Source organism: Pygocentrus nattereri, chromosome 28 (genome assembly GCF_015220715.1).
Source record: "Pygocentrus nattereri isolate fPygNat1 chromosome 28, fPygNat1.pri, whole genome shotgun sequence".
Lineage (NCBI taxonomy): Eukaryota > Metazoa > Chordata > Actinopteri > Characiformes > Serrasalmidae > Pygocentrus > Pygocentrus nattereri.
The window spans coordinates 21864539-21877784 of NC_051238.1; the positions used below are offsets into that span (position 1 = coordinate 21864539).

At 40.4% G+C, this 13246-nt stretch overlaps 3 protein-coding genes across 10 annotated transcripts in view; 2 read left to right on the top strand and 1 right to left on the bottom strand.

Annotated features, from left to right (window-relative positions):
* Window positions 1-775: 775 nt before the first annotated feature.
* Window positions 776-4066, top strand: LOC108430343 (coiled-coil domain-containing protein 74A). 4 transcript variants are annotated; one of them, XM_017702776.2, is made up of 8 exons: window positions 781-1143; window positions 1454-1719; window positions 1868-1915; window positions 2018-2069; window positions 2168-2348; window positions 2875-2978; window positions 3107-3163; window positions 3249-4066. In XM_017702776.2, the coding sequence occupies exons 2-8, from the start codon at window positions 1602-1604 to the stop codon at window positions 3385-3387; spliced, it is 699 nt and encodes a 232-aa protein (XP_017558265.1). In that variant the 5' UTR covers window positions 781-1143; window positions 1454-1601; the 3' UTR covers window positions 3388-4066. The 4 variants fall into 4 exon arrangements, with proteins under 4 accessions (XP_017558264.1, XP_017558263.1, XP_017558265.1 ...); XM_017702777.2 differs by having other exon boundaries at window positions 781-1106; XM_017702775.2 differs by having other exon boundaries at window positions 776-1719; window positions 3110-3163.
* Window positions 4067-5442: 1376 nt separating this feature from the next.
* Window positions 5443-9273, top strand: es1 (ES1 protein, mitochondrial). Its single transcript, XM_017702778.2, has 7 exons — window positions 5443-5559; window positions 5688-5740; window positions 5948-6061; window positions 6448-6579; window positions 8288-8380; window positions 8587-8752; window positions 9030-9273. Exons 1-7 carry the CDS (start codon window positions 5443-5445, stop codon window positions 9162-9164), a joined length of 810 nt encoding a protein of 269 aa, XP_017558267.1. The 3' UTR covers window positions 9165-9273.
* Window positions 9274-9345: 72 nt separating this feature from the next.
* Window positions 9346-13246, bottom strand: part of igsf9b (immunoglobulin superfamily, member 9b) — a 47635-nt gene continuing 43734 nt past the window's right edge. The window contains exons 20-22 of one of the 5 annotated variants that reach the window (XM_037535790.1): window positions 13036-13202; window positions 12694-12900; window positions 9346-11843 (exon numbers count right to left, since the gene is read on the bottom strand). In XM_037535790.1, coding sequence (XP_037391687.1) covers window positions 12707-12900; window positions 13036-13202 — 361 coding nt within the window. In that variant the 3' untranslated portion in view covers window positions 9346-11843; window positions 12694-12706. Of the gene's footprint in view, window positions 11844-12693; window positions 12901-13035; window positions 13206-13246 lie in introns of those variants that run through there. The other 4 variants (XM_017702771.2, XM_017702772.2, XM_017702773.2 and 1 more) reach the window with 4 other exon arrangements.

Here is a 13246-nt window from a genome sequence, read left to right on the forward strand (position 1 = left end):
TTTTGTAAAGAGGATGTTAAAGGGGTATTTCACCTTTTTTTCAAAAGTTCTGAATAATTCATTTTTTGAGATGTAAACAGAGTCATTCAGAGTGGTCTGGTGTGAAATGGTCCATTGTAAACAAACAGGCTCAAATGTCTTTACAGTGTTGGTGACAGGAACCACCAGGGGTAAACCTACACTTGTCTTCTGTGTTTTTATACGTAATGTTAATGATGGTAAAAGTCTGGAAAAATTCATTTTCTTTGGGGACTATTTTGCCTCACAACGCTCTACATGTACCTCTCTGTCATGAATGGGTTAAAATAAATGGATTAAAATACACTCACCGGACACTTTATTAGGTACACCTTGCTAGTGAAAGGTTGGACCCCCTTCCGCCTTCAGAACTGCCTTAATTCTTCGTGGCACACTTTCAACAAGGTGTTGGAAACATTCCTCAGAGATTCTGGTTGGTTGTTTGAGTTCCTGTTGTGTTTCTATCATCTGGAACCAGTCTGCCCATTCTCCTCTGACCTCTCACATCAGCAAGGCATTTTCATCCACACAACTGACCGCTCACTGGATATTTCGTCTTTTTCGGACCGTTCTCTGTAAACCCTAGAGATGGTTGTGCGTGAAAATCCCAGTAGATCAGCAGTTTCTGAAATACTCAGACCAGCCCGTCTGGCACCAACAACCACGCCACGTTCAAAGTCACTGAAATCCCCTTTCTTCCCCGTTCTGATGCTCGGTCTGCACTTCAGCAAGTCGTCTTGACCACCTCTACATGCCTAAATGCACTGAGTTGCGGCCGTGTGATTGGCTGATTAGCCATTTGTGTCAAGTAACTGAACAGTGAGTGTATATAGATAGACATATCTCTACGCTGCTCTCCGATTATCAAGGAGGGGGTGCTGCAGACCCTCAGCATCTCCGCTTCTCGCCTCCCTGCAGCCCTTCGTGTGCGGGTTGACTGTTGCCATAGCAACGCTTGAGCCACTGCGAGAAGCCGCTGTGTTAGCGGTTTCGTTCGTTTACAGGCTCTTGGTTCGGTTCTGTTTAAAATGCAGTGTGCGCTTGCTGGGTACGAGTTAATGCCGTCAGCCTGTACTGCGGTCGTCGAGGTGTGTTCCGCAAGGATACTAGGATAGGCTTATACAGGTACCGTCTCTGCTCAGCTAGCTTAGCCTAACAGCCCATTTAAAGCAGCAGACGCTGACGTTAGTTAGCCGGTTAGGTTAGCACCGTTGGGTCTGCACACATTAACGTTGTAACGCTGTCGACTGTCCAAACAAGCTGTTTTCTACTTTAAAGTTGTATAAAATGTGCTCCACAGAACCTCTTTTAGGGCAGGCACGGCTACATGCATCTGTGAAGCATGTGAAGGGTAGAGCTGAAAGCAGAGGCAGTTATTTCGTCGTTTAGGTTTCCAGTAACGCTTCATTATGAGTAACGCTATGTCCACCGGCAGCCTTCCACCTCTGCGGAATCTGCCCAGCTGGAGCCGGGTGGGGATACTGGACAGGGCCCGTTACCCACGACCCTTCCCCTCTGACTGTGCGCATGAAGGCCCTGCTTCGGACAGGGACGGCCAAAAGATAAGCCAGAGCAAGGCAGTGATGGATGGGGCACGTGTGGCCTCTCTGGAGAAAGATATCCTGTTCCTCCAGCAAACACATAAAAGCACACTGGAGAAACTGCATGAAGAAATCGAAAGCCTGAAACGCGCCAACAAAGGTAGGCACAACCACTTCGGACTGTTTTTAAAGTGTATTTTATTTGTGAAGCAGTGTATCACAAGAAAGTGAGAAATGGGAGTCTGTTTAATTGCTGGCACTGCAGGTGGCACACTTGCACTGTTCATGAATAAGTTGCTCCTTTACAGAGTTACAGTATCGGCTGATCATGGATTCGCATCCTCGTCCTCCAAGAGGTAGCACTTGAACACGTGCTTTCAAATTTGCAAGTTTTCTACGTTTGAAAGAACTTGAATATCATTCTGCAGCAGCTCACTAAGTGGGGTCTTTCTTATCAGATTCCAGTGCTGGAGGTTTACATGGAAAGCACTCTCAGACTGGGTTTATCAGGTAACTACACAGATACTGTGCATTCTCATGAAACTCCCATAAACTGACTCGCTGGATGACCGTGCTCATTTTCTCCTGCTTGCCTTCGCCTGCTTAAGCTCTCAAGAAAAGCTAGACACTGCAAAATATGACGTAGAACAATATGGGGGCATCATCACATCTTTGCTTCCTCTGAAGATCCACAGTGGCCAGTCTAGGCCTCCACGCACCCCAACTCTGCAGGAGTGTGAGGCCATCATCCAACAGCTCTATAACACCAACACCTTACAGTCTCGGGAGGTAAGGAATTCCTTTCCATTGAGTCTTACAATATATCACTCCTCCTTGGTTTTTGAGGAATGTTATAGTATTTTGAGTCTGTATCATACTTGTTATTACCACAGGCAATAATTTTGACATATTTTTGTACTAGAAAATGTATTGACGTTGCAGTCATTTATGGTACATAAAGGTGAACTCCAAACTACGACTGCTTCATTCAGTGCTGGCTTTAGGACGAGGCAGACATGAGCGAACACGTTGTTTGTGAAGTTTAATCCAACTTTGCAGCAATAGAGAAGCACAATACAAAAAGATATTTGCTAATGGGAATTCAGCAGCTGTCCATTGATCATTGTGTGTTTTGAGTCAGTGGTTTCTCTGTTGAAGTCAAATTTATTGTCTGTGGTAATTGGCTATATGCAACAGTTGGACGCTGATGGAGATTAGTTTGAAAAAAGCTGGAGTATTTTTTAGGAATACCCATGGGAGGCGGATACAGCGCACTGTTGTATATGAAGGTCATGTTTGTCTTTTTCTTCCTCAGCTGTTGAGACTGAAGGCTATGCTTAACGACGCTGTCCTGAACAAAAAGAAAATATCATCAGAAGTGTCCATTCTAACAAAGGCATACACTTCTGGTAGCACCAGGTACTCGGTCCCCTCTTGCCCTGATCAGCATTATTGCTAAATGCCATTTCTGCCAATCAATCATGGACAACTGCAGTTCTCCTTAGACAATAGTTCTCCTAACACTGTTGCTAATTTCTTGCTTCCAGCAGCGGAGAATTGGAGCACTTTCCAAAACTACCTCTTAGGCCTTTGCCAAAAATACAGTAGGTTGACTTTTGTGCACGTCTTGTATAGAATGTAAACACTGTAATTTAGATTCCCTTTGATATGATCGCTCTATTGTTGTAGACAGCCCAGCCAGGCGTCTGTGAGAGAGAGGGTGATTCTACCAGCCATCAGGCCGAGTTTGCGCAGCAGCATGACGGAAAGGCAGAAACGAGCCCAGGACGTGCACAAAACACGACTCAGAAGAGCGGTCAATTCTTAACTGTGAAGTTACAGTAAATATTTTGCTGCACCTGTTCTCTTTTTTATGAATTATGTGATCTCTTGCACTGTGCCATCATTCAGAATTCAGCGGTTTTCCACTTCTCAGAGTGTAGATAATGACACTTTTGGTGTTGAAGGCAGTGGGATGTCTGTGCCTTAAATGAAATGGAATGATGTGAGTAGACGTCTCTTTGGTTTGTTTGCCCTCTAAGCCATAGTAAATGACCCTTGACATCTTAGCTGCTAAATCCAGTTTATTAGGTCTTTAAGTCACTAAATACAGCAGGAGGCCACACTGATGGGCTTATGTTTTGACAGACTTGTAATTGCAAAAATCACTGTGAGCCTGAAATGTTGTCTAATGCCCTGGACTGTGAACAAGCCTCAGAGTGGGTTGGTGATTTAATCTATTAGCTGTAAATGCTTTAACTATAACCTACAAAAGGACAGACCTGAATTTGAATTTACATAGAGCAACTTTTTCCTGCCATGTAGAAGAGGGGAAATTCTGGATGTGGAAAAGAAGTGCGCTTGCACCCTCCAACTTGGCCCAATCTCAAAACCCTGAAGAGTTACTTTAAGGCCACTCATTATGATAAAAGACTTAAGACAAATTGAATGTAGATTTGATTAGATTGATGGTTAACAACTGTGGAAATAAACAAGATACAATTGAATTCATGGTGTTGACTAAATGTTTTTTTTTCCTCCAACAAACCACATAAGATCCTTTCCATAGAGGCAGCCAAAAGCCCAAGCCAGACATGAGCTAAGCTGGTCAGGCTCCTAAAGCAGGACTGCTGTAAGACTGGACAGGGCCTGAGAGCCTGTGAGCCACTTGAGCACAGAGTGACCATTCAGTTTCTTGTAACAGCTCACTGACCTCTACATCAGTTGTACATAACAGCTGGGGGGGGTAATCGAAATTGTAAGTTCAGACAAATGGGTGCCCTATATGTTTTTACTTCTTCACCAATAAATACAAGTTTTTTTACTAAGCATTTCTTAGACATGAAGCAGCACAAAACACCAATCACATATGAAACCTTTTCATAACATCAAGAAACATCTTTGTGCACTTCAAGAGCAATTAAACCCATTGCCCACCTTGTTTGAAATTGTACCTGTAAAAATTAAGACATCTGACTTAAGCATATCCTGCTCTAGAATATCTTATGCCAGCTTCTTGGCCTGTTGGATCACTGCCCTCAGCTCCAGCAGACAACACATGGTATTACTGCAACTAAGACTCTTATTTAAGTAATGGGCTTTAGAGGGCAGCTATCACATTCACTCCAACTCTCAGACATTCCTGCACAGATTTTTCTTTCCTTGTTTTCTGGGCCACTTCACTCCATAATTTAGAAAAGTTGTTTCAGATAATGGTGGATGTGTAAGTTGTGTGGCTTTCTTTACATTAATTAAAAGATTATTGCACACTTACCACCAGTATTATGTTCTTATTTTCTGAGGCAAAACATTCAGAACATTCTTGCCTGTAAACATGTGATTGGCAAACATCTGAAATTTAAAAAGAGACTTTACTACATTATCCAATTACTGCATTACGAGAGTACTCGAATCACCCTCAAGGCCAGGCTGCAGTCCTTCTTTTGCCATTCCCTCAAACCCCATCAGCTTGTTGTTAAAGAGCCTATAGGATTGTCCATAAGATAACCTTGATGTCCAGAGTACTGGACAGTTCAGACAGTCATGTCCAGTTTAGGGGTGAAAACGGTTCATGGCCAGTCTCTTATCTCAATGCTAGTGGTGTTGGTGCCAGTGGCCAAATCACTTAAGGTAATAAGATAATGGAAGCAGGTATTATTAGAGAGGTGATGAAGAAAGGAAAAAGGTTTGCTCCCACAAAGAATCTTATCTTCTCAGAATTTAAGCTTAGGAAGTGACGTCTCCTCAGATGCAACGTCGGTATAAAAGACTTCCACCTCGTCCAGAGTAGAAGAGGGTTACGTCTGTCTGCAGGACTTTGTTGGATTGACTGTCCCACCACTCTTTGGATTGACCTGTGTGCTCTGAGCCAGAGAAACTGACCATGTTGGCATCAAGGGCTCTACTCTTAAAGCAAGCTGCAACTGTGCTGAGCCGCCAGCCTGCTTGCTTGGTGCACCAGGGAGACTGGGGGAACTGGGGGAACACTAATATTGCTGTGGTAAGTTCTTTAGATGGATAACTGCTGGTGGCAAGTAATTCAAATATATGAAGCACAGTAGCTTCATGTAGTTACATACAAACTAAAAATGGGACTGCAGTATTAAAAATGTGATATACACTTGGTAGGTGTTCTCTGGCTGTGGCTGGTGGGATGGAACTGATGTTCATGAAGCTGCTTAGTGAGTATGACTACCTAAAATATATGATGAACATTTACCACACGTGACTAGCTAACAGAAATAGCCTTTCATTGTAGTGTTGTAGGCACTGCACAGCACAAGGTACGTCATGGCTAGAAATGCATTATGCATCATTAATAGAAATACAAAGGATGTACAGTGCAATCAGGTTCAGTATGTAACCATGGTACTTTATTTTGTTTGAAGCACCATGTATCACTTGAGCCGTAATGGTGCACGCTTTCAGATCTTTGCACCCAACCAGCAGCAGATGCATGTCATGGACCACATGAAGATGCAACCCTCCTCTGGAGAGAACAGGTGTGTCTACGCCAATGGTTTATCTCTTGGCTTTCACTGAATGCATCTTGCTGCCTTCTTAGGTGGGAAATCTCCAGACAGCGCTTAAAAAACTCTTGCATGAATCTTTTGTCAGCAGCCACAAAATATCATGATTTTAGAAGGTAACTGTGCTAGAAAAAGCTGAATATACCAGTATACATGGGTGACCAGCTAAACCAGCACCAGACCAGCACTAGACCAGCTTAGAATGCTTGCTGGTCTGTGCTGTTTTGTCAGCAGGGAGTACAGAAGAAATACTACTTATTGGTAGCAGTTCTTTTGTAATTGGTGGCGACTGAAATGATAATGTTTGTAAGTAAACTGTGTTTTAACTGCTGGCTGCTGTCCCACTGGATGTGTTGTAGGAACATGATGATGGAGTCTGCCCGCTTCAGCCATGGTCAGGGCATGATGCAGATGCAGGATCTCTCTAGGCTGGATGTCAACAGCTTTGATGCAGTCATCTTCCCTGGAGGCCATGGCATTGTCAAGAACTTGTGAGAAAGAGCGACAGAGGGAGAGGGAGTGGGGTGTTGACATGATCTTTGAGAAAAGATCTGTCATTACAAGACAAAACAAAACGTGCAAACTACATTCAGACAAGACAAAACATGCAAACTGTATTCAGACAAGACAAAACATGCAAACTACATTCAGACAAGACAAAACATGAAAACTGTATTCAGACAAGACAAAACATGTAAACTACATTCAGGCAAAACATGCAAACTACATTCAGACAAAACATGCAAACTACATTCAGACAAAACATGCAAACTACATTCAGACAAAACATGTAAACTACATTTAGACAAAACGTGCAAACTACATTCAGACAAGACAAAACATGCAAACTGCATTCAGACAAGACAAAACATGCAAACTACATTCAGACAAGACAAAACATGAAAACTGTATTCAGACAAGACAAAACATGTAAACTACATTCAGGCGAAACATGCAAACTACATTCAGACGAAACATGCAAACTACATTCAGACAAAACATGCAAACTACATTCAGACAAAACATGTAAACTACATTTAGACAAAACATGCAAACTACATTCAGACAAGACAAAACATGCAAACTACATTCAGACAAGACAAAACATTTAAACTACATTCAGACAAAACATGCAAACTACATTCAGACAAAACATGTAAACTGTATTCAGACAAAACATGTAAACTGTATTCAGACAAAACATGTAAACTACATTCAGACAAAACATGTAAACTGTAGTCAGACAAAACATGTAAACTACATTCAGACGAAACATGTAAACTACATTCAGACAAAACATGTAAACTACATTCAGACAAAACATGCAAACTGCATTCAGAAAAAAGATGTAAACTGTAGTCAGACAAAACATGTAAACTACATTCAGACAAAACATGCAAACTACATTCAGACAAAACATGTAAACTGTATTCAGACAAAACATGTAAACTGTAGTCAGACAAAACATGTAAACTACATTCAGATGAAACATGCAAACTACATTCAGACAAAACATGTAAACTACATTCAGACAAAACATGCAAACTGCATTCAGACAAAACATGTAAACTACATTCAGACAAAACATGTAAACTACATTCAGACAAAACATGTAAACTATTCAGACAAAACATGTAAACTACATTCAGACAAAACATGTAAACTGCATTCAGACATCAGTCATGAATATAAACACGAAGGCTTTTCATGGTGAGGGACGTGTAGAAGCAATGTCTAGAAAAAGAATCGATTACCCTGGTTGGCAAAAGCCAACTTCTTCCCACACAACGACATCTTTAATTTGCTTGTCCTCGAATCAGACTGCTCTAACATACAACTGTGTTTGTCACCTTAGCCTCTATTCCTGGGAAACTAAGCTTCTTTGCCGGCATTAGTATAAACACACATGTGGATAAGGCCTTGGTGTAAATACAGACGAATACCCAAGGGCAGCATGCATTTTTCTGTTACAGCAATGATAGGACAGATTATTTCCTCAAGTTTTTTGAAGTTTGGACAAGGACATGGTCACTGTCACAGAGTCTCAAAATGTATGTCAACAGAATTAATAGTAGTTGCTTCTTAACTCAGGCAGCGCTTTTGTGTGTTCTTTATTATCTGCAGCATCATGTGTCATCAAATGCGGTGTCGTCTCTGGATCTGATTAATTTTAAGCCCTTTCATTTGATGTCTGAGCAGGTCCAGCTTTAACAAGGATGGAAAGGACTGCAAGCTTCACAATGATGTGGAGAGGGTACTGAAGGAATTCCACCGTTCTCGCAAACCGATTGGGTAAAACTGGATGCCTAATCCTTGTATGCTTAAGTGATGAATTTAATTGAATCCTGGGATCTGGGATTAGATTGAAAATGCTGAAGACATACTAGTGTTGAAGTTCTTAGTTTCAACTCCTTCATTAGACAAAAGCAAAGCAAGAACTATATTAGCTGTCCAGACCATGTATTTGAGCTATTTGCTCCCCTTTTTGTCTCTCACAGTTTGTCCAGCATGTCCCCTCTGCTGGCCTGCCGGGTGCTGCCAAATCTGGAGGTCACCATGGGTTACGAGCGGGATGAGAGCAGTCGCTGGGGCCGCTGGCCAAACACCAACATGGTGCAGGCTGTCAAGAGCATGGGAGCTCGCCACAACATCCGCGAGCCTTACATATCCTGACCGAAACATAGGGCATATGGGGGTTACGAAGGGTTATTTAAGGGATAATGATATCAGTTTGTGGTAAGAACAGACGGAAGTTTCTGGATGCACAGTCATAATATTAGTATCAATTATTATTGGTATAATTAACCTATTGCTTTATATTAACTATTAACCACAACATTATTCAATAGTGAACAGATAGTACGTGTTAAACTGCATTTGCTGCATGGTGTTTTCCTTTCTCAGCCACAAATCTTTGGTCTTCCTTAATTCTCTCTTCTACGAGGCCCATGTGGATGAGAAGAACAAGGTAGTCAGCACTCCAACCTTCATGTGGGAGACAGATTACCACTACCACTACATCTTCGACGGCATTGGAAACATGGTCAAGCATGTCATGCGCATGACCTCAAAGTGAGTCCTGTGAGGAACAAAGTGGAAGGCTTATTAATGCTGAAACTTTAGGTTGACCTGAACCTGTTACTATACAGGCATACAGAGAGTAAATAAAATAAGCTTACAATGCAGTTTGTGTTATACTGTCGTTTTTGTCTGTGGATTATATGTGTGTTATAAAACCTTCTCGGTGCTGTGCATTATCACTGGTGCTTCATAATGAATTATATGTTAAGAGTTCAGTAAATAAAGTCCATTTATTTAATAAAAACATATAAAAATAACAGTGACAACATTGATAAAAATGAAATATAAGAACAGATATAAAACCAGTATACCTTTGACCAATTTGTACAAAACTTGAAAATCATCTCTGAAAAATTGCAAACAATCTTTGCTTTACAAAATTTACAGCATTGTTTTAAATATATGATAGATTTCATTCTTACAAGTCTAACATGAACAAAAAAAATGTAAAAAGGTCTGGAAAAACAACTTAAAAAGAAAATGACTTGACAAAATACTGTTTATACAAAACACAGAACAGACTGACAATAAGCAACAACATGTATCATCAGCAATATGAAGACTCTTCACGATTTACTGTTCACATTAACAAGGAGATTTGCATGTAAACACTGGTGGTGTATATCATATAATCTCTGTTCTCCTGAAATAAATATTTGTCACAGCCAACTGAATTCTTAGTAAAATGTACAGATGATAAGTTGCTTACAAACTCACATCAGGCACTGACCAAGTTTCTGAAGTAACGACAAGGTATATATTTCCTCTATGATGGAAATGACTCTAAATTCGAACCTTTATTGAAACAGCAGTGGGAATTAAGTTGAAGGGCACACTGTATCCTGCTACTGCAAATTTCATGACAACTGATGCCGCACTTTATACACATGCATACATCAAGTACATGAATGACATGAAAATAACCACCTTCTTTTAAGAGTTAAATACAGGGACAACAATGAAGCTGCAAAATGCAACTAAATGTTTTAAAAATTCCTTTTTGAAAGATCCATTTGAGTATCAATGCAACTGAATCAACAGTGCTTTACTGAAAACAACATAAGGTCAGACCCACCAAAACGTGCAAATACATTCGCAATTCTTTCTGCCTCAAATACACAACTGTTCAAAAATTTAGAATTTCTTGTCATGTTAATGATTGTTATTCAATAACAACTTGTGTAGTTTAGAGGGAAATGTTATAAAATTGACATCACAGCATCAACGGATTTTTACTCACAATATAATGCCCTGGACGGTGCTTTCTCTTTGTAAAGTTTGTAAAGTATTTTGGGAAGAATCAGAACATGGTAAAAAATAATAAATGTTACTACTTCCTTTAACTTGTTTGAAACCTGTAAATATTTACATCATTTCAGAATATTTGTCTGTGTGTATCTGCAACAAAATCAGTTCCACATCATTGAAAACAGTGATTCCAAACTTTTGAACAGTGATTCCAAACTTTGGAATGCTTGTGTATATCAGAGCTTTTCTGTGGAAGTAATGGACTTGGTTCTTGATTGGGGCTTAAAAGCTCCATATGTTCACAGAAACTTATCACTTCAGCAAGCAGTTAAAAAAATGTCCCTTACCTGAATGACAGAGTGGGTCAAGTAGATTTTTAGCACTGTTTTAAATAAATCTTCCAAAAAGTCTTGCTATCCAAGATTTTTCAAACTCCTATCTGAATCTTCCAAGTGTGTCATCGTCAGAGAAAAGCATCATTGTACATATATTGATAGTCTCTTGTCATAGAAATAATAATTTCAATGTATTTCATTTGGCAATATGCCTTAATAGCTTATTCCGTTTGTTCCAAGCAGTTATTCTCAAGTAATAGAAGATTTTCTGTAGTGTTAATGAAGGTACTGTTATTGTACAATAACTGCTAAAAATATGGAGTATTTTTTCAACCTATCTCATTCTTTTAACATTTTTTCATCTGCAAAGGCCTATGAAACACTTAGATCAGACGAGAACAGACGCTGAAAGTTTACGTAAAACAAATGGACAGCTTTCAGGTTTTAAACCATTTTAAAGCTTACCTTGTACAAATGACAGTGAATTAAACACCACTGAAGACTCTCATTCCTCATATGTACCAGGACATTGGAGGCAATTAAGACTGATTTCTTATTTTAGGCCATAAAACTTGATTGTCCAAGCACATTTTCATGTTGTACAGCCACTGTGGTTTCTGTGGTGTTTTGGTATAGGCAACATAGTAGTAGTGACAAATACCTCCTGGCTAACAAGTTGTTCTTCAAGGCTCTTCAATGAGTCTCACAGTGAAAAAAAATGTAGAGAGATTTACACCAATACATTATTTGAGTGTTTTTGGTTAACTGCTATGAAACAGCATTTACTGTATCCAGTAGCAGTGCATTCTAGACTGTGGTATTACAAAATTTCAGGATATTCAGCATTTCCTGTTTTTACAAAAAGGATAATGCACCTGAGCTCATGAGCTAATGCAATATCTTTTTCTTTCCCAATATAAACATTATTTGAAAGATTTGATGAAAGAAATTTCAATGCATTTTAGCACCATTCATCAAAAAGTTCCTTTTTTAAGTCCAAGTGTTAATTGCCCAAGGTGAGCATATGCCAAGGTATTGGTATTCCCAGTCAAGACAGTATTCTATCTATTTGTCTCCTTCCTTTGGGAGTTCTGAAAGGCAAAAGATCAGAAAATTCAGTAGAATATTATCAAAGAACGGTATGCATAAACAATGAAAGCCACTGAAAGCATCTAGCCACTATAAAACCACTTAAATATTCATAAAATAGGCAATGTCCACTATATTCAGATTAATTCAGACATATATCCACTAGATTCAAAATGTTACTGGACATTAAAGCAATAGTTATTGAAAATCAAATTTACACAATTTGATCACTACTTGTAATTAGCTAACATTTATCACGATAAACAAAAGCTGCCTGACAAACACTGGGATACAAAAGTGTGGATAGCCAATGACGGTGCAGTCGCGCAAGCCAGATTCTGTCCACTGTATTCCTCCCTTAACCTGGCCAAGAACCACCTACTTTCAGAGGCAAGGGAAGTTTGACTGACATGTAAAATAACCAACGAGAGACCATTGTTGTGTGGTGTGTAGGGCCAGGCAACTTTCAAATTAAGAAAAATAAAGCAAACCCACAGGAAACAGATCAGAATGCCTCAGCAAACACATGACATCTCACTTGAAAACTAATAAATGCTTCAAAGACAACACAAACAACTTTTAAAGATGTGATGTAGTCCATCTAACTCTGTGGGTGGGGCCTCTAAAGTTGAGACAACCATGAGACGATTTAGGCATGGTCTCAAGCTTCCATCACTTCGTAGTAACATTAACCTTGTAGCTTGAGGGCAAAAATAAAGTGGAAAAGTTTGGACAACACACATCTTGGCAAATTTACTAAATTTAAAGGGGGAAATTGTGTAAATTTGATTTTTTGCAAAATTATTGCTTTATTGGTCAGTGGTTAAAGAGGAACAATGGAAGGTAACGGACCCAAGCAGGGCTCTCAGAGCAGGGCAGAGCCTGAATCAGAGTCAGGGTCAGGAGTAAGGCGGGGGTCTCGGGAGGAGGATTCCTGGGCTCTGCGGTACGCGTGGAACTCCTGCCTCAGAGCATTGAAGCGTGCCTCACTGAGTGAGCGACCATACTGCCGTGGGGGAGGATGGGAGTTTAGGGGAAGATTGATAGAAGAGTATGGGCCTAATAGGAGAGTAGTGGAGAACAGAGGAGATGGTAGGGGGGAAAAGGTCAGAGGAGGTCACATTTGTCCCAGTGTCTAGGGGTTGGAGTGTGAATAAACATGGCCAGGAGGGTGAAGGCCACTTAGACTCTCACCTTTCTCCTGCAGGTCCTGGAGGCCAGTGGTGGAGCAGGGCCTATCTTGTCTAAGCTCCCTGCCTCTCCTCAAGCCCGCCTGCTCCATCTTCATGGCCTCCAGGAGGTCAAGGCCCACTGTGCACTCAGTAGCATCCCACTCATAACTCTCATCTACTGATGTATTCCTTCTATACACAATGTAGAACACACAATGAGACATGCATATAAT

Excerpts from the sequence above, each read along its gene's own strand:
- es1 (XM_017702778.2), top strand. The coding sequence starts at position 5,443 with ATGTTGGCATCAAGGGCTCTACTCTTAAAGCAAGCTGCAACTGTGCTG. Across the intron at positions 5,560-5,687 it reads GGAACACTAATATTGCTGTG|GTGTTCTCTGGCTGTGGCTG; the intron begins GTAAGTTCTTTA and ends TACACTTGGTAG. Across the intron at positions 8,381-8,586 it reads CGTTCTCGCAAACCGATTGG|TTTGTCCAGCATGTCCCCTC; the intron begins GTAAAACTGGAT and ends TGTCTCTCACAG.
- LOC108430343 (XM_017702774.2), top strand. The coding sequence starts at position 1,428 with ATGAGTAACGCTATGTCCACCGGCAGCCTTCCACCTCTGCGGAATCTG. Across the intron at positions 1,916-2,017 it reads GCATCCTCGTCCTCCAAGAG|ATTCCAGTGCTGGAGGTTTA; the intron begins GTAGCACTTGAA and ends CTTTCTTATCAG. Across the intron at positions 2,979-3,106 it reads TACACTTCTGGTAGCACCAG|CAGCGGAGAATTGGAGCACT; the intron begins GTACTCGGTCCC and ends TCTTGCTTCCAG.